Source organism: Elephas maximus, chromosome X (genome assembly GCF_024166365.1).
Source record: "Elephas maximus indicus isolate mEleMax1 chromosome X, mEleMax1 primary haplotype, whole genome shotgun sequence".
NCBI lineage: Eukaryota > Metazoa > Chordata > Mammalia > Proboscidea > Elephantidae > Elephas > Elephas maximus.
Genome location: NC_064846.1, coordinates 157,146,218 through 157,172,456, shown reverse-complemented (window position 1 = coordinate 157,172,456; position 26,239 = coordinate 157,146,218). Strand labels below are relative to the sequence as shown.

Sequence of the window (26,239 nt, the reverse complement as noted above, 5' to 3'; positions counted from 1 at the left end):
AAATCCCTTACATCCCGTATCATTAAAGAAATTCCCTTTGTTAGTTGCTGTGGGGTTGGCTCTGACTCATGACGACCTTCTGTTCAGTAAAAACCTGTGAAAGCCGGAACCTGTGTGAGGCGGAAAACTGTCAGAAAAGGAAAACTCAAATATTTTCCACTAAAACAAGCAATAGAAGAGTGGTAAGACTGCACCATGTCAAAGGTGAAAAACTTGTGAGACCCGGAAAAAGAAGGCAGTCCCGTTGAGTTCCGGCTTTCACAGATTTCACTGTGTAACAGAATGAAACATTGCCCGGTCCTATGGTCCTGTGCCATCCTCACAATTGTTGGTATGTCTGAGCCCATTTTTGCGGCTATTTTGTCAATCTATCTCGTTGAGGGTTTCCCTTGTTTTTGATGACCCTCTACCAAACGTGGTAATTAGGTTTAATTCATTGAAATAAAACCTCACTAATTTGAACTAAAGGGTATGAATTGGTTAAGAGTTCTGAGAAGTCTGAACCAAAGAAATGCACTTTGTAAATGTTTATATGCATATAGAGATGCCTTCACCTTTGTATTTCTTTTTCCTTTTCCTCTCATCACTCTGCCCTTCCTTATCTGTGCTTGATCTTAGTAACCCTGATACAATTTTTCCCCTGATCAAATAGAGATCTCTATGGCGCAGTTCTAGTTCTACACACACACACACGTATACAAACATATACATATGTATATGTACTTCACATTGTTTATATTTTTAAAATGGAACACATTATACTTTTCTGAATCTTGCTTTCTTAATCAACAAAACCTTGGAGAACTCCATCCAAGTCAACTGATATAATTTTAGTTTATTGTTTTCAATGGCTGCCTAAGAGCCCCTGGTATAAAATGCACTATACTGTATTCAGCTAACCTCTGGTTGAGGGGGTTACACTTTCTTCCCAATTATTTTGCCACAATAAATGCTGCTGCAATGCGTACCCTTATACATATTATGTACATATTCTTTTTCCTATGGGGTAGATACCTGCATTCACTAAAAAGTTATTACGTATTTCTACCAGTGTTGCATGAAAGAATATTTATCTATTGGCTTGTCATTTTCTTGTCAACTTATGAGAGCTTTTTAATATTATAGATGTTACAATTTTATCTATCATTCACAGTATACATATACATGTATACAATTTATACATATATACTCATCCATTGGACTTTGTATATGGTATGTTTAGACATACAAAATTTAAAAACTTTTGTATAGTCAAAGATACCTATTTCTCAAAAAACAATTTCTGTATTTTCACTTTTGGTTACAAATATATCCCCAGGACCTGTATCATACGTGTTGTCTCCTAGTTTTTCTGTAAAGGTTTTTATTATTTTATTACTTTACATTTAAATCTTCATGCATATGAAATTTATTTTTCTGTGGGGTTTAATTTCAGAGTTCACTTTTATTTTCTTCCAAATGGATAGCCAATTGTCCCAGTATTATTTATTGATTCTTTTTTCACACTGAATTCAACTATCATGTTTATCAAATATTAAAATTGCATATACAATGAGATCTAGTATACAGATTATATTTCTGGATTATAAATTCTATTCTGGATTATAAATTCTATTCTACTGCTCTATTTGTTGATTTCTATACCAGTGGCATATTACTGTGGCTTTGATATCCGTCAATACAAGTTCTCCCTCACTCTTCTTATACTTGGCTATTCTCAGGCATTTATACTTCTGTATAAACTCCAAGATCAATTTATCAGTTTTCTCGCCTACTTCTCCCACCAAAACCAAACCAAACCAAAACCACTGCCGTCGAGTCAATTCCAACTCATAGTGACCCTATACCAAACCAAAAACCAAACCCAGTGCTGTTGAGTCGATTCTGACTCATAGCGACCCTATAGGACAGAGTAGAACTGCCCCATAGAGTTTCCAAGGAGCGCCTGGTGGATTCAAACTGCCAATCTTTTGGTTAGCAGCCGTAGCACTTAGCCACTACACCACCAGCGACCCTATAACACCACCAGCGACCCTATAAAAAAAAAGAAAAAAAATTTTTTTTTCCGCCCCTAAATGCCAGAGGGATTCTAATCTAAATCACATTAAATGTATGGAACTGACAATTTTATAATATAGTTTTCTTGTCCTAGAACATGATATACCTCTTCATCTATTTGGTTCTTTTTTTTAAATTGTGCTTTAGGTGAAAGTTTACAGTGCAAATTAGTTTCTCATTCAAAAATTTATATACGAATTATTTTGTGACATTGGTTACAGTCCCCACAATACGTCAGCACTCTTTCCCTTTACACTCTGGGTTCTCCGTGTCCATTCATCCGGGTTTCCTGTCCCTTCCTGCTTCTCATCTTTGCTTTTGGGCAGGTGTTGCACATTTGGTCTTGTACACTTGATTGAACTAAGAAGGACATTCCTCAGGTGTGTTATTGTTTGTGTTATAGGCCTGTCTAATCTTTGGCTGAAAGGTGGACTTTGGGAGTGGCTTCAGTTCTGAGTTAGCAGGGTGTCCGGGGGCCATAGTCTCGGGGGTTCCTCCAGACTCTGTCAGACCAGTAAGTCTGGTCTTTTTTTGTGAATTTAAATATTCTTCTACATTTTTCTCCTGCTCTGTCTGGACCCCTCTGCTGTGATCCCTGTCAGAGCGATAGGTGGTGGTAGCTGGGCACCATCTAGTTCTTCTGGGTTCAGGCTGGTGGAGGCTGTGGTTTATGTAGTCCATTAGTCCTTTGGACTAATATTTTCCTTGTGTCTTTGGTTTTCTTCATTCTCTTTTGCTCTGGAGGAGATGGGACCGATAGATGTATCTTAGATGGCCCTTCACAGGCTTCTAAGACACCAGATACTACTCACCAAAGTAGGATGTAGAACATTTTCTTTATGAACTATGTTACCCAATTGACCTAGATATACCCCTAGACTGTGGTCCCCAGCCCTCAGCCCCCATAACTTGGTCCCTCAAGGTGTTTAGATGTGTCTGGGAAGCTTCCATGGCTTTGCCTTGGTCAAGTTGTGCTGACTTCTCCTATATTTTGGTTATCTTTCCTGTCACCAAAGTTAACACTTGTCTATTGTCTAGTTAATGATTTACCTCCCATTTGGTCCTTATTTTAGTTTTTAAAATAAGATTTTATAGTTTTAATAATTTACATCCAGTGTCTTTCTTTTTATATGTATTCCTAAGTATTTTATAGTTTTTGTAGCTGTTGTGATTAATTATTTTTTTTATTTCTTTTTCTAGATTCTTTTTTAGAGTAAATAAAATCTATTTGTCTTATATTCATCCAGCTAACTGAAATATGTTTTCAATTTTTTAACTAGAATAATTTGGCTTTTTTAAGTTTCTAATCATATCATCAAAAAAAAAAAAAAGGATTTTTTATCTTGTTTTCTTTTCTCATTGCATTTGCTAGAACTTCCGATACCATGTTAATAATGATGGTTTGGGTGGGCACCTTTGCCCAGTTCCTAATTATAATTTAAAATTAGATTTTAATTACCTTAAAATTAAAGGTGATTTTATTGTTTTGCCACTTAGAATAATATTTGTTATTTTTCAATAAGTAATCTTTGTTAACTGGTTTCTTCTATGTCTCTTTTCCTTAGCATTTCATTAGGAATGAAATGAATTAGGAATGAATTAAGAATGACTGCTGAACTTGATCAAATGTCTTTTCAGTATCTATTGATAAGGTTATATGTTTATTTTCTTTTAATTTGTAGATGTAATAAATTTTGTAGACATATTTCCTTCAAAGTGGGGAATAAGTCCTATTTGATCACAGTATATTATTCTTTTACAACTTTGTGGATTCTTTTGGCTACCATTTTATTTAAAATTTTAGCTATCAAATTCATAAGTGAGAAGGCCTATAATTTCTTTAATTTTTTAAAAACTAACCTTGTTGTGTTTTTCTGGATTCATAAAATGAATTGGGGATCTTACCCTCTTTTTCTATGACATAGAAAACTTTAGTTGGCCTTGACATTGTCTGTTCTTTAAAGGTTAGATCAAATTCTGGTTTGATCTCTTTTGAGTGGTTGAAATTTAATCACCTTTCTGATCTGTTTTATAGAGTTGATCCATTTAAGTTTTCCACATTTTCTTAGGTCAATATTGGTCATCTGTTTACAATAAAATCATTTATTTCTATTTTTCCAAATTCGATTGCTACAGAAATGCTTATTGTATTGTTTATCTGTGATATGTCTCTTTTTTCAGTCCTAATCTCATGTATTTGTCCTCACTCTTAATCATGCTCAAAAGGGAGTTAGTTATGTACCTTAGTGTTCTGATTTTAAAATCTTTTTGATTTTTAACTCATTTCTGGGTTTTTTTTTTTTGTTCTGTTTTATTATTTTCAGACCTTATCTTTATTCACTCTTTTTTTCCAAAATTCTTTAGGCTTATTTCACTTTTTCTAGTTTCCTAAAACACAGCCTATAAGGCTATACATGTATAAAGTTATTTCTATATTAAAGAGATAAATTTGTATATTTATAAAGCTATTCATTCTTCTTTGAATGCATTTTTTCCCTTTACTCCATAAGCTTTGGTATGAATTATTCTCCTTTTTGTTGCTTTATGCAAAATTTATAATTTTCTCTTTAATTATCTTTTTTTGTTAAAGATTTAAAAATTTTAATTTCAAGATATTGCATTTTAATGGAATAATTCACTTTGACCACATTTAAAGAAATGATTGGTATACTCGATTTTATTTTCCACTTTCTGTATACATGTTATTTACTGTACATTTTTTTACTTCTTTTTCCTTATTTTGCTGGTTTTTCAGGTTTGTTTTCATGCCCTTTTCCTGTTATTGTTTTCTCATACTTTTCCATTGCATTTCCTACCCCTGCTTTTCTAACCAGACACATATTTCTCTAACTGTATTTGCCAATAAGATACCAGTAATGCTATAAATTGACCTCTAAGCGCTGCTTTTGCTGTGTCCCAAAGATTCTGGTAGGATATGTTTTCATTCTCATTTGATTCAATAATTTCTTTATTCCATCCTTAATTTCTTCTGTAACCCTGTTGTTTTTGAGCAGGGCGTTGCTCAGTTTCCAAGTGTTTGATTTCTTTTCCCTGCTTTTTCTGTTATTGATTTCTACTTTTATGGCTTTATGGTCAGAAAAGATGCTTTGTAATATTTCTGTGTTTTAGATTCTGTTAAGGCTTGCTTTATGGCCAATTATGTGGTCTATTCTGGAGAATGTTCTATGTGCACTGTAAAAGAATGTATACTTGGCCGCTGTTGAGTGGAGTGTTCTGTATATGTCTATGAGGTCAAGTTGGTTGATTGTGGCATTTAGATCTTCTGTGTCTTTATTGAGTTTTTTTCTGGATGTTCTGTCTTTTGCTGAAAGTGGTGTGTTGAAGTCTCCTACTATTATTGTGGAGCTGTCTATCTCTCTTTTCAATGCTGTTAGAGTTAGTTTTATGTATTTTGGAGCCCTGTCATTGGGTTCATAAATATTTATCGTGGTTATGTTCTCCTGGTGTGTTGACCCTTTATTCATTATATAGTGTCCTTCCTTATCCTCTGTGGTGGATTTAACTTTTAACTTTAAAGTCTGTTTTATCAGAAATTAATATTGCCACTCCTTCTCTTTTTTGATTGTTGTTTGCTTGATATATATTTTTTCCATCCTTTGAGTTTTAGTTTGTCTGTGTCTTTAAGTCTAAGGTGTGTCTCTTATAGGCAGCATATAGTAGGATCATGTTTTTTTTTTAATCCATTCTGCCACTCTCTGTCTCTTTATTGCTGCAGTTAGTCTATTTACTTTCAGCATAATTATTGATAGGTATAAGTTTTTTTTTATGAGTTTAGTGCTGTCATTTTGATGTCTTTTTTTGTGTGTGTGTTGTTGACAGTTTCTTTGTTCCACTTACTTTTCTGTGCTGAATAAGATAGCAGTAATGAACTGCTTGTCAGTATGACTCTTCAGGAAGACCTGCCTTTATAACACATGTACACACACTGTATGTTCCTAATTCACTTAGCAAAGGGCACAGCACCTCACAGGAGCAGGGTGACCCCAAAGAACTGGAACATATCAGTATATCTGGGTATGGTTTTCCCAAGGTCTCTTGGTCCCTTAACCAAGAATATAGTCCATCCTGTTATCTTCTGGGGTTAAGGAAAACCTGAATAGTTGCTATGTCTTCACTCTATTACATTTGGGATTTATCATACCACTCCAGGAATTTAGAATTTAGGTAAATACTCTTGCACTTCTTTTTTTTTTTTTTTTTTTGCACTTCTTTTTTAAGGGAATGTTTGTAATACTAACTGGGCTCACACTTTGAACAAGCGAGCCCACTCCTTATCCCAGGGGAGAAACCCAAATCAATATCCCTGTGAAACAGCTCTATCTCCTTTAGCCAGTGTCCTCAAAAGCCATTTCTCTGCCCATGTTTTGTTTGTTTGTATCTACAAAATCATGAACATGACCATATATCTACAACTGTGACATGAGAAGGCCTAAAGTGGGTGCTTTTGTGCACCTGTATTCAACGGGGTTAGCACAATGTGAAAATTCATCTAGAGTTTAGATTGCTTCAAGAAAAGCGTAGTGGAAGGGTTGTACCATTAGACATGGGTCCAAATCTTGATTTAGCCAATTCCTAGTTTTATGAACGTGGGAAAGTTCCTTAATGTTCCTCAGTCTCACAGCCTTCATCTGTAAAGGGGTAAATATTTCAGAATGTAGTAGTTTGTTGTGAGAATTAAATGAGCTAAGTAATGGAAAGCACCAGCGCAATGCCTGACATGTGATAAGTGCTCAGTAAATGGTAGTTAGTATTCCTCTACTTTGTGAAATATTCATAGGTGCCCCATCCCAGGAGAGAACAAAGACAAGACTTGGGGACTGAAAAAACAAAACACAATAGAAGAATTGTTTCCTTGGAGGAAGGGAATGCGTATTTCCTGGTGATTCTTATATGCCAGGCATGAGAGTTAGACCTTTCAGTCACTTATGGAAATGAATTTTATCCTCATACTGGTCCTGAGAGGTGACATACTACAGCATCCATTTTAGCTATCAGAAAGCAGCTTCTATTTCATTTCCAGGAGAGTGGATTGCTTCCTTTGTGGATATAAAGAACCATGCTTTATATTTCTGGCTTCATTGGTGGAGGCCAGTACTCAGTACTCTGTCCAATTCTTTCTTTGCAGTGAATTGGGGGCACCACAGAAGCAGACTGTTAGCAGCTGTTGAGTCCAGAGAGGCCAAACCTAGGGTCATATGGTCTAGTGAGGCAGCCAGAGTGGGAAAAGCCAGAGGGGTGAGCCTATTCCCAAAGCCTCTAATTTAGATAATGCTGAAAGTCAAAAGCAAGGAGATAAAATATAAATGATAAATGTAAGTGAGTATAAACAGAAGTGCCAAGAGTCAAAAGGAGTTGAGAATTGAGAAGGTAGCACAGCAAAGGCTCTGGAGACATATGGCTTGGGTTTGAATCCCTGTTAAATGTGGGCAGTGCACTTACTTACCCTGTCTTAGATTCACTAGAAGCAGAGCCCAAGAAAGGGTTTCTTAGGCAAATGATTTATTGAGGAAGTGCTTTCAGAAGAAACGTATAAGGGAGTGAGGGAAGCATGTGGGTTTCAGGAGAAGTTTAGCCTGAGCATGATCACAGATTGGGTTCTCGGCCATGAATAGCGCCATAGACATTGTTCAGCGTGGGGGCAAGGGGCTGGGCTGGGCTGTTCTAATTGCACATCAGTCAGTTACTAGAAGGTGGGGTATAACCTTCGGGGAATCTCCAGGTGAGGCCACTCTCTTAAGCTAAGTTTAATCTTCCTAAGTTGTTAGCAGTTGCAGGAATGGGTGCACGGGCCAGGTAGGAAAATGGGGATCTGGACGTGGTACCAGCAACACTGCTACACGCTCTGAGCTTTAGAGTCCTCATTTGTTCAGCAAGGATGATGATTATATTAAAAAACAAAAACAAAACAAAACAAAAAAACCATTGCCATCAAGTTGATTCCGACTCATAGTGACCGTTTAGGACAGAGTAGAACTGCCCCATAGGGTTTCCAAAGAGCAGTTGGTGGATTCGAACTGCTAATCTTTTGGCTAGCAGCCAAGCTCATAACCACTGTGCCGCCAGGGTTGCACTTACCTCATAATTGTAGTAAAAGAAAGAGTGTTTATAAAGCAGCAATGGTAGCTTTTTGGGACTGCAGCTAGGAGGAGCCTGGGTGATTACAGTGAATCATGTTCTTAAAAGTTTGTTTTTATTCACTGGAATATGCTTGATACCTGGCTGATTGGGCTAGCTTAAAAGTAAAATGTTAGCAGGATCCGTGTGACTTGAAATTTAGAGCAGGATGTATTAGTTTCCTACTGCTGGTCTAACAAACAAATTACTACAAACTTAGTATCTTAATACAACACAAATTTATTATCTTACAATTTTGTAGGTCAGAACTGACATGTCTTCCAATGGCCTAAAATCAAGGTATTGGCGGGCTGTGTTCCTTCCTGGAAGCTGTAGAGGAGGATCCATTTTCTTGCCTCTTGCAGCTTCTAGAGGCTGCCTGGATTCCTTGGCTCATGGCCGCCTTCCATCTTCAAAGCCAGCAATGGCCAGTCCAGCCTTTCTTACATTGCATCACTCTGACACTGACTATTCTGCCTCCCTCTTCCTCTTATAAAGACCATTGTGATTACATCAGGCACACCTGGATAATCCAGGATAACCTCTCATCTCAAGATCCTTAACTTCACATCTGCAGAATTCCTTTTGTCACGTAAGGTAACAAGGTCACAGGATCCAAGGATTACGACATGGACGTCATTGGGGGCCTACTATTCTGCCTGCTACACAGAGGTTGGCAGAGCAAATATTTTAGCATCTGTGGGCCATACGTTCCTTGTAACAACGACCCTCAACTCTGTCCTAGCTCATTTAATGTTTTAAGAAACAATCTTCAAATGTTTGGAAGAATTTCTTCTCCACACTTGACTGGTTGTCATACGTATTGCAAACCTCGACTTTGTGGTTTGCACTATTTTTATCTGATTTGTTTTTCCCTGTGAGAATTACCCTTCTTTCACTTTTTCATGGAAATTGCTGAAGGTGAAAGGATGATGGTTGGTCTTGAAATCTTGTTTCTGTATGGATGGCAAATTTTTGGCAACACAGGCACGGTGAGAAGAATATTCAGATTGTGTGCGTTAATCAGGGAAAGTAACCTGTATGTTGACATTTCTATTTTTCTCCCATTAAACCAGAGTCACTCAGAATATTATTAATGTTTTACTGGAGCTGGCTAAATTGATGAGAATAGAGGTGGATGAGAAAGAAACGTGTAGCATAATGATACATAAATTATTATATTCAGGAGTACCTTGCTGGGGTTAGTTTACCATCTTACAATGTATTATGACTACCTCTGAGTTATTGGATGTAATTTTCTGTTTAAAATATGACACTTTTTTCTTGCTATAATATTTATGCCTCCTGTTGAATGATAGTTGACTGTAAAGCACTCTTTTTTTTTCTTTTTTCTTAGGTGAAGGGGAAGAGGACCCTGGGAGAAAATATTGCTGATAATGGAGGTCTGCGGGAAGCTTTCAGGGTATGCACTGCTACTTTGGCTGTGATTTTTTAAATTAAGCTATAAAACACCGTATGGGTGCACCTCAATTTACACCACAGACATGTTCTTGAGGAATTAGATATTATAGAATTTCTGTAAATAGAATTGAATTTCCCCATTGATGCTATTATATAGATAGAGCTGCATTTTCTTTTTTCTTCTTTTTGGGGTATAAAGTCACCCTAAAGAAGAATATTTGTTATTAAGAATCATATATTTATAGAATAGTTTTCTAAAAAGAGATTCATAATAATATCAAAGCATGCTACAAAAATCTCCTCAGGGGTAGATTCATGCAAGTTTTCTTTGAGTACAGCTCTTTCTATAGCCCTCTTTATAATTCTCTCCTAAAATACCAAACTTCTAAATTATGGCCACGGGCTAGTGGTTCTCATATGCTGGGCCAGGTAAGAGCCCATAATAATGTTTTCATTATACGCTGGTCTGTGGTTAAACAAGACACATAAGGATAATGTGGAAAGATTTTCATAAAGCTAAGGACATTCAATGTAAAGACCTGGCTGTTATTCTGAGGCTATGTCTTTCCTGTATTCTAGTTAAAATATATCTTCTTTTAAAAATGATGGTGACAGAAGATGATAGCTTTTCCCCGTACTTGGAAAAATAAAAAAAGTGGCTACATGTTGACCCCAAAATTTATTGCCGCAGACCTCACCACTGTGTTAGGTTTGTTTGTCCCCTGGTAGGCATAGAAAGAATAGCTTCTTTATAGAGTTGTTTTTTTTTTAACATCTGAACCCTTTGGCCCACTTGCTTTGGTATCTATTGGGTGTAAGGTCCTTTTGCAGGCCAACCTGCCTCACTATTAAGCAATAGCACATTGACTTGCATTTTCAGATACTTGTTTTCTTAAAGGGAAGTTTGACACAATGCATTTTGCCCATGGCAGAAGAGATTTGCATTGCGGTTTCTCTCAGTATCTCTACTACTCCTCTACAGGAGAAAAGAGAAAGAAAGGCCATTGCTGAAGATCATCTATTCTTCTCTCATTAGGCTTATAGGAAATGGGTAAAAGACCACAGGCAGGGAATGGAGGAGCCTCTCCTACCAGGCATCACATTCACCAACAACCAGCTCTTCTTCCTGAGTTATGCTCACGTGAGTAGATCGAGAACTGTGGCACTGTGGCTCGCTCCCGTAATCAAAGTTTTGAAACAAAATTTAGTGACATAGTTTTGATTTCAGCCAAAATTGTATATTGATGATCATTTTTAGGATAAATTTCACATCGTTACTATTCTATGGTACATAATTAACTGATTGAATCAAGGTTTATTGGTATTTTTTAGCAAGTGGGTTATCAACCACATGGTAACTCACTTGATATTTCTTTATTAATGATGTTTCCTCTTAATGTATTTGATACCATTTATAACCATGTCTATGAATAAGGAAGACAGAAGAAGAACTGACGCCTTTGAATTGTGGTGTTGGCAAAGAATATTGAATATACCATGGACTGTCAAAAGAATGAACAAATCTATCTTGGAAGAAGTACAACCAGAATGCTCCTCAGAGGCAAGGATGGCAAGACTACATCTTACATACTTTGGACATATTGTCAGGAGGGATCAGTCCCTGGAGAAGGACATCGTGCTTGGTAAAGTAGAGGGTCAACAAAAAAGAGGAAGACCTTCGATGAGATGGATTGACACAGTGACTGCAACAACGGGCTCAAGCATAGCAACAATTGTGAGCATGGCACAGGACCAGGCAGTGTTCTGTTCTGTTGTACGTAGGGTCACCATAAGTCAGAACTGACTTGATGAGACCTAAAAACAACAACAACATAACCATGTCTAGTAACTTGTTCTTTTGGTTTTCATGGCCCTGCCCTTTCCTGCATTTCTCCTCCTCCTTTGCTCCATTTGCTGACTTGATCCATTCCTCTCCACCTATGGCTATGTTTTTAAGTTTCAAATGAATATGAGAAGACTACTAGAGCTGGAAACAAAACAAAAAAAAACAAAGGCAAAGAGAGTCATGTCACTCGGCTGGGAGTTTAGTGGGTTTTCTGAGCAGAAATTGAAAGGGATTGATATAAGGAAGATGTGCACTAAAGAAGGCAAAATTCTGAGTTTGAGTCTCTGGCTCACAAGGCAAGTGCCAATTCTTTGTTAGTGGTTATTCGCTGTACGTCACAAAAGTATAGGCCCTGTTTTCAAAGAGGTCAAAGGTGGGTTGATGAAGGCTTTGATGCATGGGCAAATTTTTCATCAGTACAATCGTTTGTTCCTAAGTCTTTGAATTCACTCCCCAAAAAACTCATTCATCCCCACGTCTTAACTATGAACTCTGGTTAAAGGATTCTCATCTGCCTGGGGTCCTTTACTTCTTATCCCAATCCAGTGCCATCGAGTCGATTCCGACTCATAGCAACCCTATAGGACAGAGTAGAACTGCCCCACAGAGTTTCCAAGGTGCTCCTGGCAGATTCGAACTGCTGACCCTTTGGTTAGTAGCCGTAGCACTTAACCACTATGCCACCAGGGTTTCCTTACTTCTTATAGCTGACATGATAACACTAGATAAATCACCATTTATTAACCTGATGTCAACAAAACTGGAGTCATCAACAAAATGACTCTCCTTTTTTGTTTTCCCATTTCTATCAACACACCACCAGTCTTTGGGTCTTCCCAGAAAGCCTGGATTCTTAGGTCTTATTTAATTCACGTACCCCCTTTTTTTTTTCTAAATTTTATCTAATTCGCTGTTGTTATTGAGAATATATACAGAAAAACATACACCAATTCAACAGTATCTACATGTACAGTTTAGTGACCTTGATTATATTATTCAAGCTGTACAACCATTCTCACCTTCCTTTTCTGAGTTGTTCCTTCCTCATTAACATAAACTCTCTGCCCCCAAAGATTCCTATCTAATCTTTTGAGTTACTGTTGTCAATTTGATCCACATAGGTAGTTCTTAAAAGAGCATAATGCTTAAGGCAGACTTTTTTTTACTAGTTAAACTGTTGTTCGGTTTTAAGATGACTTCAGGGGATATTTTTGGTTTAAAGTTTAAAGATTATCACAAGGGCAATAGTTTCAGGGGTTCATCCACCCTCCGTGACTCTAGAAAGTCTAGAATCCATGAGAATTTGAAATTCTGTTCTGCATTTTCCCCATTTTGATCACGATTCTTCTATGGAATCTTTGATCAAAATGTTCAGTAATGGTAACTGGGCGCCATCCAGTTCTGGTTTCATAGCAAAGGAGACAGTTGTTCACAGAGGCAATTAGCCACACATTCTATATCCTTCCTGATTCTCCTTCTACCTCTGTTGCTCCAGATGAATAGAGGCCAATTGTTGTGCCTTGGATAGCCATTTTTAAGCTTTCAAGACCCTAGGTGCTATGCAATGGACTAAGAGGTAGAACAGAAGCACTAAACACATTATTAGGCCAATTAACTGGGATGTCCCATGAAATCATGACCCTAAACCTCCAAACCAAGGAATGAAATCCCGTGAGGTGTTTGGTTGTACATAAGCAGCTTCAGCAGCTACTCTTTTTGTTGTCGTTGTTGTAAATATATAGCACAACCTTTGCCAATTCAACTTTTTACAGGTGTACCACTTACTGACAACAATTACAATAATCAGCTGTGCAATACCCTTAATCAATGCAATTTTTCCATCACCTTTAACCTCCTTTTTCCCTCTCCCTCCTACCCCTGGTAACCACTAATAAACTTTGGTCTCAATACATTTGCCTTTTCTTGTCTTTTATATAAGTGAGATCATACAAATTTGTCCTTTTGTAACTGACTTATTTCACTCAGCATAGTGTCTTTAAGCTCCATTCATACTGTAGCATGTGTCAAGACTTCATATCTCCTACTGGCTGACCAGTATTCCATTGTATGTATGTACCACATTTTGTTTATCCGTTCATCTGCTGAAGGGCATTTAGGTTGTTTCTACCTTTTGATTATTGTGAATAGTGCTTCAGTGAACATTGGTGTACAAATCTCTTTTTCAGTCTCTGATTTCAAGTGTTTTGGGTATATACCTGGGAGTGGAACTGCTGGGTCATATGGTAGTTCTATTTTTAGTTTTTTGAGGAACTGCCACACTGTTTTCCACAACAGCTGTACCATTTTTCATTTCCATCAGTAATGGATAAGGGTTCCAATTTCCTCATATCCTCACCAATATTTGTTATTTTCTATTTTTTTTTTTAAATCTTAGCCATCCTAACCTGTAGCCGTTGAGTTGATTCTGACTCATAGCAACCCTACTGGAAAGAGTAGAACTGCCCCTAGGGTTTCCAAGGAGTGGCTGGTGGATTCAAACTGCTGACCTTTTGGTTAGCAGATGAACTCTTAACCACTATGCCACCAGGGCTACCTGGGAGTGAAATGATATCTCATTGTGGTTTTGATTTTCATTTCTCTGATGGCTAATGGTACTGAGCATCTTTTCATGTGTTTGACAGTAGCTTTGGATATTAGATTCTTGTCAGATATATGGTTTCTGAAGATAGTCTCCCAGTTGGTAGCTTGTCTTTTCATGTTTTTGGTAAAGTCTTTTGATGAACAAAAGTTTTTAATTTTTATGAGGTCCCATTTATTTATTTTGTCTTTTGTGATTTTGTTATTATATTGGATAATCCATTGTTGAAAGCTAGGCCTGACAGCATTGCCCTTGCTTGTTCTTCTGAGAATTTTATGGTTTTGGTTTGTACATTTAGGTCCTTAATCCATTTTGAATTTGTTTTGGGTATGGCGTGAGACATGGATCCTGTTTCATTTTTCTGCATGTGGAAATCCAGTTTTCCCATCACCATTTATTGAAGAGACTCTTCTTTTCCCATCAAATGGACTTAGCTAGCACCCTTGTCAAAAATCAGTTGACCATAGAAGTGTGGGTTTATTTCTGAACTCTCAGTTCTATTCCATTGTTCTATGTGTCTATTGTTATACCAGTACCAGACTGTTTTGCTTACTTAGCTGTATTAAAAAAAAAAAAACTTTGCCATCGAGTCAATTCCAACTCATAGCAACCCTATAGGACAGAGTAGAACTGTCCCACAGGGTTTCCAAGGAGCGGCTGGTGGATTTGAACTGCTGACCTTTTGGTTAGCAGCTGAACCTCTAACCACTGCACCTTGGCTGTATAGCATGTTTTAAAATCAGGAAGTGTGAGTCCTCCTACTTTGTTCTTCTCTTTCAACATTGTTTTAGCTATTCAGGGCCTCTCGCCATTCCATATAAAGTTGAGGATTGATTTTTCTATTTCTGTAAAGAAGGCCATTGGATTTTGATCAGGATTGGATTAAATCTATAGATCACTCTGAGTAGTATTGAGATCTGAACAATATTAAGTCTTCCAATCCATGAACATGGAACATCTTCCCATTTATTTAAGTCTTCTTTCTTCCTTTGATGAAGATCAAAGACTACAGCCTTCAGTATGGATTAGACCTCAACACTTTGAGGACAGGTATGTCTGACCGAAGCCATGATATTTTCAACCACCTCATATGTGTGCAAAAGCTAGATAGTGATTAAGGGAGACCAAAGAACCTGACACCTTTGAATTGTGGTGTTGGTGAAGAATATTGAATATACCATGGACTGCCAGAAGAACGAACAAATTTGTCTTGGAAGAAGTATAGCCAGAGTGCACCTTGGAAGTGAGAATGGTGAAACATTGTTTTGTGTACTTTGGACATGTTATCAAGAGGGACCAGTGCCTGGAGAAGGACATCACGCTTGGTAAAGTAGAGGGTCAGCAAAAAAGAGGAAGACCCTCAAATGAAATGGATTGATACAGTGGCTGCAACAATGGGCTCAAACACAGCAACGATTACAAGAATGACGTAGGACTGGTCGGTGTTTCATTCTGTTGTACATAGGGTCACTGTGAGTCGGAACTGACTCGATGGCACCTAACAACAAAAACAAGTCTTTAATATCTTCCAGCAGTGTTTTGTAGTTTAAGTGCTTCATATCATCATATCATTGCTTAGGTTTATTCCTAGGTGTTTTATTCTTTTTAGATGGTATCATAAAAGGAATCGTTTCCCTAATTTCCCCTTCAGATTTCTCATTGCTGGTGTGTAGAAACCCGACTGATTTTTGTTTCTTGACCTTGTACCCTGCAACTTGAATAAATTCCTCTATTAGCTCTAGACATTTTCTTGTGGGGTTTTTGGGATTTTATGTATATAGGATCATATCATCCTTGAATAGAGATAATTTTACTTCTTCTTTTCCAATCTGGATACCTTTTCTTTCTTATTTATCTATCCTTCTTATTACAGCCTGTCCCAAAAGCTGTATGTTTCATCCTTTTAAATGCTTTTCAGACTTACCCTCCACATTACCCCATCCCGTCATCTATAGGCTAGGTCATCATGTCTTCTACTTTGGATTATTTCAACAGCTTTATGTCGAGTTTCCCTGGCTTCGACATCTTTCTATCATTATCTATCTTACATGCCATTGAAATACACTTTTATTACATCACTAACCTTCTGAGAGAATTCCAGTGGCTCCCAAGCGTCTACCACATCCAGGCCAAACACCTTCCTCCATTTGACTTTCAAAGTGCTCCTGAATCTGACCCACTCTACCAACCAGCTTTAGTTTTCCACAGTTCCACAAGACTCAACTGTAGCCAGGCAGGCCTCCTCACTACAACTCCATTACTGTCTCTGGCTTTGCTTTTACTTTTGTAATCTGGCCCTTCTCCCCCCAGATTATTCAATCTTTTCTCCATCTTCCTTCACGTCTTCTGCAAACCCTTCCCCAACCACTCCAGTCCTCATTAATATCTCCAACTCCTACACTTACCTTCATTAACATGAAGTTGAGTAGTTAAAATTTCAAGACTTTTAGTTTTATCCCCACATCTAATCTTCTGGATCCTTATACTTCTTATGTAACTCCATAGCATCCAGCAAAAATGCTGGGTACATTGAAAATACTTGACATTTTTAGATGAATTGATCCAAAAGGATAAGACTAACAAAATTCAACTAGGGAGACTTTCCTTTGGGTCAGTACTGGGTCCGATATCTAAAATAAACATACAAAAATAGTTAGAACTTTCTAGAGCAGGGGTTGGCAAACTAGGGCCCATGGGCCAAGTATGATCTGCTGCCTGTTTTTGTAAACAGTGTTTTCTTGGAAAACAGCCATGCTCATTCATTTATGTACATCTGTGGGTGGTTTTGCACTGCTACAGCAAAGTGGAGTAGTTAACAATAGAGACCTTATGGCCTGCGAAACCTAGAGTATTTACTATCTGTCCCTTCACAGAAAAAGTTTGCCCACCCCTGCTCTAGCAGACAAAGTACAAAGGTCCATCAGTTCTTAGTTACATCCTAGTCCACAATATCTCTTTGTAGATGAAAGAATCTAATTGATAGTGATGTTACAGTCATAATTTTGAGGCATCTACAAATAAAATGTCAAATGATATCTGATTTATTTTAAACTAAAGAGATTTGGGGAAAAAGAAAGTTGAAAGCTATTTTATATCACTAAGGAGAAATTTATCTTGGAGCTTTTCCCACTAACATAATGAGGAGGATTTTTAATCTTTTCCACTTTGGAGTAAGTCTGTTTATAAGGAGTAAAGTTATTTTCCCTCCTGGGAAGACAGTAGGAAAAAATAACAACGACAATGTGTCTTCAGAAATCTCTTAAATGATAAATGAAGCAAAGAGAATACTATATAATAATGAAAGAATATAAGAAGAAATAACTTAAGAAGAAATGAGGTAAAAGCAAATGCCAGAAATAACTTCACATTAGCTAGTTTCTGAAGAAATTAAGGAATCACATTACGAAAATATCTTCAATGTCAAATTCAGAACCACAGTGACTGCTGTTTATCTTCATCAGAAGCAATAGAATCATATGGCCTTTCCTGCTTCCATATCCCTGTAGTTGCTGTGACCTGCCAATTTTTTCCTCAGATATTCAATTCACCTCATCCTTCTACTTCTCTCCATTCCCCTGTGTCTTAGTTATCTAGTGCTGCTATAACAGAAATACCACAAGTGAATGGCTTTAAAAGAAATTTATTCTCTTACAGTCTAGCAGGCTAAAGTCTGAATTTAGGGTGCCAGCTCCAGGAGAAGGCTTTCTGTCTCTGTCGGCTCTGGAGGAAGGTCCTCATCATCAATCTTCCCCTGGTCTAGGAGCTTCTCAGCACAGGGACCTTGGGTCCAAAGGATGCGCTATTCTCCCAGCTCTTGTTTCTTGGTGGCATGAGGTCCCCCTGTCTCTCTGCTTGCTTCCGTCTTTTATATCTCAAAAGAGATCGATTTAAGACACAACCTAATCTTGCAGATTGAGTCCTGGCTCATTAACATAACTGCCTCTAATCCTGCTTCATTAACATCATAAAGATAGGCTTTACAACATATAGGAAAATCGCATCAGATGACAAAATGGTGAACAATCACACAATACTGGGAATCATAGCCTAGCTAAGTTGACACATATTTTGGGGGGACACAGTTCAATCCATGATACCATGTCTATGTGTTTAGTGGACATTTATTGAGATCTGTGTGGTGCCTAGAAGTAATCTTTTAACTAGTCTCTAATTTCCTCCTCCTACTGTACACCTCTGCCAGGTAAATCTCTTGAAAATATGGATTGTATAATTTTCCTGCCCAAAAACACTGTTCAACTATGATTTAAACACTTTAGCCTGTTGCTCAGGACTTCAGCAACCTGACAACATCCTCTCTCTCACCTGGTCTCCCATTGCTGCACATTGTGCACCACACATACTGGCTAAACTAAATGTCTTGCTTTTTTTTTCTGAAGCATGTCTCGCTCTTTTCTGCCTCTGTGTCTTTGCTTCCATTTTTCCCTCCATTTGGGATGTTCTTTTCTCCCCATATTTATGTGTCCTACCCATTCATACTTCAAGCCTGCATTGTACATCAAGACATACTTCAAGTCAGGATTAAGTAGGTTATGCTGCAGAAACAAACAGCACAACAAAAGTTTATTTCATTTTTACGCTCTGTATCCAGCATGGGTCAGCTGTGGGGCTCTGCTCATAGAGTCTTTATCTCGACACGTGCTTCCATGGTCACCATAGGAGTAGGAAAGAGATATGATGAAATGCACGCTGGTCCTTATGTTGCATCTTAAATTGCCTTTAAGGCTCTTACAACTTCTGCCAGGTTTCTAAAGCTTCTGCCAGGAAGTAACAGATATCATTTCTACTTGCATTTCATTGGCCAGAGCAGCTCATATAGCCACGTGTACCTTCAAAGGAGACAGGAGAGTGCACTCCTATCCAAGGCCCAGACTAGGGTGAGGCAAGTGAAGCACCTAGCGTGCAAAATACTAACTTCTCATGACCATACTCAATAACAGATGATTGATTCAGCTTATTGAATGAATATGGTTAAATTTGGTAAGGGCTCTTTCAAACATTAGATTAATTGTATGAATGCATTGGTCGATTCCTGAGCACTTGAGCACATATATTAGTCTCTGTTAATTTAAAGCACTTGTCTGGAAACCTTCGTAATTCAGTCCAGTCTTGGAATTATCCACATTGATAAAACCTTCTACTCTGGGGATTAGAATAATAGATGTTATTGCTGATGCAGGTTTTATCTGATCTACTAAAACTGTTTGTCATCCATTGATTCTAAAATCATTTTTCAGTATAATTTGGAACACTTAAGACAGTAGAAAATGTATAATTAGAATAGAAATATACATAATTAGAATAGAAGTATACTTAGGGGGTGCTTTTCTCTTTCAGGTGAGGTGCAATTCCTACAGACCGGAAGCTGCCCGAGAACAAGTCCAGATTGGTGCTCACAGCCCTCCTCAGTTTAGGTAAATGAGCGAGTTGGAGACACCAGTTCTCCACTTGCCTCTCCCCACCTCCTCTCCCACCCAGCCATCCCAGTTCTCTACTAAATAGGTAGTCTGAACAAAAGCCTGTGTCATCAACAGTGTGATTTCCATTTAACAGGCAAAAAAAAAAAAAAAATCTGGCCAGGCAGAAACTAAGCATCTTTTCTTTATTAGCAGTAAGCAGGTTTAGTTAGCATTCTCTCAATTAAATTTCTGCTGGTGACTGCTTGTAAAAAACTTGTACACACCTCTAATATACTGCTTTATCAAGACTCCAAAGATAATTTGGAATCCAAATCCTAGCTTTCATATTAAATCTCATTTATTATCTTGCAGTTTTTGTAAGGCAGCAATTCATGGGTGCCATATATGATACTTCTCAGTAGACTGGAATATTTGATTTATCCAATCACCCACTTTTTTTGTCTGGTCAAATAACAATCTTTATTGTTTTAAAAATGGTTGAGATCTTATAGACTCTGCCTTAAAATGCCTAGAGCCCTGGCTTATTTTGTGGTAAAGAATATTCTATTTAACACCTCTTGTTCTTTCATGAAGTTGACCATCAAACACGAATGAACGCCCACTTTCTGAATAGCTCTGAACGCAAGGGAGGATATATGGTGATATATAGCAATCATAATTCATGTATAGAGTCCAAAGTGCCTCTACATTTTAGCTTTTGGTTTTAATCCTATTTAGAAACAATTGGTTATATGTGAAGGGGAGAGGATTGTGACTTACAATCTTATTTCATTGTCAGAATGTATAAAATATTGAGAAAAAATAAAATTAAGGTTAATATTACTTACCCTCTGCTAGGTTCTATAGTTTGAGAGAAACTGTCTGTAGTAGGGGACAGAGAATTATACTGAGAAATCCAAGAAGCGATGATAATTTACATTTATCCGTTCTTTGCTTAGAACATATTATATCTGGGTATCTTTATATTTAATGTTTAAATGAATCCATTAGCATATTGCAGGAAAGTCATCTAAAATTTCTTGTATATTTTAAAATTTTATTCCTAAAACTTTGCCGTAGAAATGCTTCAGAAATTGACTATAAATTACCCAGTAGCATAAAAATCTAATCACTGTGTTGGAAAGTCTCCCCCACTGGGCTGAACTGTCTGAAGGCTGACTGTCTCTAATGGACTAAAATGTGCTCCCACTGACAAATGGTGCGGATGAAACCACACAGTAGATTAATTACTCAACAGATAAGCTTTTAGAAACCAATTTCCTTTTACTAACTAGTTGCCTGTAATGTTGGATTTTAGCCGACAATTTGCAGAGCATGTTTACTGATTGTCGGCTAAATTCCATCTTTAACACTGCCCAGAGTGAATCACACTATGAAATATGCATCCCTCCCCATAGATCCCAGCTAAAACATAAGAGGTTATGCGGATTTTTTGGATACAAGTCGTTATGTTCATTCAAATGCCTGCAGGTAACAAAATCACAGGGAAAAAATAGTGACTGAGAATACCGAGTCTCTAGTCAACCCTTTGGCTGTGCAGTTGAGTGCAAAATAGATGAGGGGGAGCTTTTTTTTTTTTTTGTCTGACTTGTTACTGATGTCTGCAGTAACTGTAGATTTTGAGTGCAGTGGAAATCACACAATGGAAATACCACTTCCAAAAGGCAGTTACAATCAAAGTGCTGAGTAGGAATCTGAAGTCTTTACTGCAGTCGGGAACTGGCAAGAAGATCAGATTTTAGAGGTAACTCCTCTTAAAGAGTTACTCACTGGTACCAACTAGCCACCATTCATTAGTTGATTGTTGCATGAACCAAATTCTAGGTAAATATGACCTTCCAAACCTAATAAGAATTTTGAGAAAGTATTTTTGTAAATCAAATGAATTATTTAAAAATAGTTGAAAATGCAACAACATGGATGAATCTTACAAACATAAAATTGATTGAAAGATGTCAGAGACTAAAGAGTATATATGGTATGATTCTGTATATATGAAGTCCAAAAATAGACAAAATTAATCTGTGGTAACAGGGGTCAGAATAGTGGTTATCCTTGTGGGTACTATTGGTAGAGGGTATAAGGGAACCTTCTGGATGCTGGAAATGTTCTATGTTTTGATCTAGGTGATAGTAACATGGGCATATACACATGGAAAAAAAAGTGAATGGGTCCTACCCTTAAGATTTGTACACTTCACTGTATGTATGTTATACCTTTCATAAAAAATAAAAAGTAGTTAGAAAAGCTAAGTATTGGTGATGATACGGTTTTACAGAAATTTGATATAATAGGCAGAGTAGTAGGAACATTTGCCTGGCATTCAGGAGGCTCTGGTCTCAACTCTGTTTATTTATTTGGAAATACTTAACTATTTCAGGCTTCAGTTGTCTCTCCTTTACACACTACAAATAAAGGCCAATATCCCTTCTAGCAACACACTGCTACAGTTCTATTCAGAACCTGTTGGTACGTAAAAATTAAATGACATGGACTTTGACATATCTTTTTCAGAGTCAATGGTGCAATTAGCAACTTTGAAGAGTTCCAGAAAGCTTTTAACTGTCCACTCAATTCCACGATGAACAGAGGCATGGACTCCTGCCGACTCTGGTAGCTGGGCCTCTGCTTTCTGCCATCTAGAGCGAGCTGAACAGTGCCGTTAGATGCCGCACTGAGCACTCAGCTCCCACTGCTTCAGGCCTATATTCCCTGAGAACTTTTATTTTTAATGCATTTTCATTATTTGGATAGGGGATCTGCTTGGATCTTAATAGTATCTGTTCAAAGTTCTAGGACTTAAACAACGGAATACGAGAAATGGACCAAGTCTGCTACTTTAGAAAACCAAACCAACAAAAATAAATGCCTAGGCTACTATTGTTAAAACGCTATCTGCCAAATTGTTGCTATTGTCCATTTTAGTAGGTTAGGCGCAGCTAAGTGGCACATACCATCTTAATCTACAGCTTTGCAGGGGGCCTAAATAGACTGGATCCATATAAATTCAATCATCTATTAAACTGGTAACCCTCAATGATGCAGACACATGTTTGGACACCTTGGAGGTCTACTGCTCTGTAGAATACAGTGCTAGATTTTATGTACGTTACTATACAGCATTTTTAACCTCTAAGATAAATTAAATTAGACATATTTTGGATCTTCACTTTTCAATTTTTTGTTGAAGTTCTTGCCCTCAATTTGAGTCCTATCGGACTGGAAACGTGCCTTCCAACTTGTGTCTGATGTAGCTAATTGCCCTGTTCAAGTCAGCATGAATGAAGCTGGCAGAAACGCTACTTGGTAAAGGATTTGAGCGTATCAAATAGAAAAAAGGATATAGCTTCAGACCCTGAAAGAAGTCAAAGCACCTAGTCATGCAGCAGCAGGGTAACTAGGAAATGTAATCTCCCCAATTTTATCTAGTCTGTCCAAACAAACCTTGGTGGTTATGTCTATCTGCTGGAGAAAGCTCTAGCCTGGGTTATTTTTCTTTAGCCTACTTCCTGTCTGTCTTGTTACCCTTCTCTATGTGCATTCTCCTGTTTCTGAAATGAGGAGGCACTAAGAAAATGATTTTCTAATTCCCCATTAGGAACATATGGCTTTTGTGTCCCTTTAGTGCAAAGGGACACATACCACCCTGAGGAGGGAGCAAAGTGCCCTTCCTTTTCGGCTTGTTTGATGTTACCTCTGTTTTAGAAAACCTTTTTGAAAAAGTTCTTGATTGAAGACATTTTCAAATTTAAAATTTCCTGCACAGTCCCAAGAAACGTAATTTGTATTCTTCAAGTCTTCTAAGAGTCTGAAAGAAAGAGCAGCACTGTGTGTTTGATCCTCAGACCTTTTTCCTTTTAAGTGAACTCCTCTATCTCTTATGAGTGTGTGTGGAGGATAAAATCTTCATGGCCTTAAAGCAATTTACCTGGCATTTCCAGTTTCTTAAAATAGCCATTTCCTCCTTTTCACATTGTTCATTGTACATGAGGTACTGGGGGAAGTGGGGCAATAGGAGAATCTCAAAAGCAAAATGACAAACTCAGAGTAAGCACAGGAGCCCATTTTGCATTCCTATGATCTGTTATCCTTTTTTAAAATATAGATACACCCGAGTGTGTGCCAGGTCTTCTTGTAACCATGGGAACTTCTGAAGAGAGAAAAATGGAGGGGCACCATGATGAGGAAAACAATTACACCACGTTAGCCAGAAGAGAGGGATTTTCCCCTTAACTTCCTCCTCTCCAAATGGATACGCTTCTGAAGGGCAGCTACCTTTCCCTCCTCTTAACCGTAGCTTAATGTGACCTTAGTTTGTATTTCGAAAGCCAAGTGATATTAGATTAGGGGTGCTGAAAATTAATGTGCCTTTTCCCTGGAGGAATCATTCTGATTTGGTTTAGACACATAAGATACTTCTTGTTTTATTCCTGCACATGGACATTTAAAATCCGTTGAGGTTTGTCATGCTTATATGAAGTCTTTTCCTTCTTATTTCTTTTTGAACTCCAAAGAAGCATATTTTGCAGGTCAGAGAAGGTGTTTGATGAAGGCATAGAATTATGACTTCGGAAATGGAAATCATTAAGTCAATTACTAATTTGGGAAAACTGGTTGGTGATCAATTGGGACCCCCACAGTTTCTACATGATACTATTACCTTGTCCTGATTAACTTTACTTGATGGAACTCCGTTATGCTGAACGTTGTAGTTAGGATGGCCATTATTCAAAACAAAACAAAAAACAAACCAAAAGAAGCAATATCAATCATCGCTATAAGCTAGAACAATTTTCTAGTAGGACTGGATTTCCAACATGCTCATGTCTCAATCTCCAAATCACACTCTTGTCCCTCCTCGACAGCACAGATTGCTAAAAGAAACAGACACTGATTAAGTGGTAGAAGGAAGAAGGTAAAAAGCAACTGGAAGGGAAGAAAATAAAGCCTGGAGAAGCTGGCCTAAGAATTTGGCTCTGACGAGAAAACAGGATTTTGGAATCCTTGCTATGCACATCCACTGGAGTAGAGCCATAAAACCCAAAACCAAACCCATTGCCGTTGAGTCGATTCCGACTCATAGCGACCCTATAGGACAGAGTAGAACTGCCCCACAGAGTTTCCAAGGAGCGCCTGGTGGATTCGAACTGCTGACCTCTTGGTTAGCAGTCACAGCACTTAACCAGTACGCCACCAGGGTTTCCAAGAGCCATAAAGCTTTACAAAAATAATTATGGTAAATTAAGAGGAAATTAGATATTGGTTCTTAGACTAGGGATGCCATAACACACTTCTCTGATTCATATACCAGATGTTCTACCAGTGAAGTATTGTCTGGGCATTGGAGGGAGTTAGGTTTTTGTGAAACTCTCCTGGATTAGTTAAGGATTGTATGTATATGAAGTGGTATTGCCTGGGCTTATCACCATTGCCCCAGGTTTGTTGAGCTTTTCACCAAGCACCCAGAATTGGCTTTCTCTTTCCATTTTTTCCTTTTATGAGATGGACTTGGACATGACTAATACAAGCTCAGGATTCATAAATTATCCTGAAGTTTATTTAGTGCCTTTCCTCAATGGAGCTTAAAGCAGAGCACATAAATTTTCTCTTATTTAGCCCTGGAGCATCGCTAAGAAGCAACTAGGAACTATGGCTTGCCAGACAGGAAATGCTCCTGCCAGAGGAGTGGAGAATATGAAATAGCTTGTCGAGTAGCCCAGTGTCAGGAAAGGCAGAGCCTCTGCGCTTTGGGCTACTGGCTTTTGGATTAACCTGCATCCCTTCGGCTACCCTATTTCTAAGTGCATTCAGCATTTCTCTTGTCATTCAGTGTTTGATAGGCTTCTTCCTTGATATTTTTAGCATAATGCCTCAGTTACATATTAAATTGTGGAAGAATATATGGTTATTTCATACAACAACATTCTCATCGCCAGTGGCAATGCCCCACTGGTTTAAAGAAAGGTGTTCTTGGATTGTGCATTTTATATCTAAATGTTCGCCGTGAGACTAATTTGGTTGTATTTTCTTCCCCTACTCATGAAACAATGTGAACAAATATTTTAAGGACAATAAAAAGTTGGTTGAAGATTTTCTGTTTCTCTCCTTTTTTTAAAGACAGTAATACCTATTACATCCTCTAATATTCAGTTCTGTTTCAGTCACTGTTATTCACCAAATTAGACACACACACACACACACAGAGAGAGAGAGAGAGAGAGAGAGAGAGAGAGAGAGAGAGAGAGAGAGAGAGAGAGAGAGAGAGAGCACTCTAGTAGACTAGCCTTCCTGGTTTAGAAAATTGGGATTTGCAGTAACTTCTCCATAGACAATGAGAGATTTCCAAAGTGGTCAATGTTTTTTCTTCCAGCATGTAAGTTAGCAGCTGTGGCTTATTGCCTTTGCAACACTATCTCTACTGGGAAAAGAGAGGCCTCTGAGGAAATGATCAACCATGATAGGGCTGGTTTTTGAAAAGTGACAATGAACATTACTCTTACTATCAAACTAAAGTATCTCCATGTGCTATTACCACTCTTTAACGGTCTAGTCAGTTTACAGTCATTCATTCAACACACAAGAACTGAACACCCATTATGTTTAAAGCAATGTATTTAGGTGGATAATATATAATCTCTGGACTTCAATGAATGGTCCGGTCTAACATAGGAGACAGGTACATGAACTGTTATAATGATCATACTGAATGATAAGTGTGATGACAGACAAATACATCAGGTG

The 26,239-nt window shown here is 37.8% G+C and overlaps 1 protein-coding gene across 3 annotated transcripts in view; it reads left to right on the top strand.

Moving 5' to 3' along the window:
* The window catches only part of PHEX (phosphate regulating endopeptidase X-linked), a 243,611-nt gene extending 218,033 nt beyond the window's left edge, over positions 1–25,578 (top strand). For all 3 annotated transcript variants that reach the window (XM_049871405.1, XM_049871406.1, XM_049871408.1), the window contains 4 exons: positions 9,551–9,616; positions 10,652–10,756; positions 19,416–19,492; positions 22,013–25,578. In XM_049871405.1, coding sequence (XP_049727362.1) covers positions 9,551–9,616; positions 10,652–10,756; positions 19,416–19,492; positions 22,013–22,115 — 351 coding nt within the window. In that variant the 3' untranslated portion in view covers positions 22,116–25,578. The remainder of the gene's footprint in view (positions 1–9,550; positions 9,617–10,651; positions 10,757–19,415; positions 19,493–22,012) is intronic.
* The last annotated feature ends 661 nt before the right edge of the window (positions 25,579–26,239 follow it).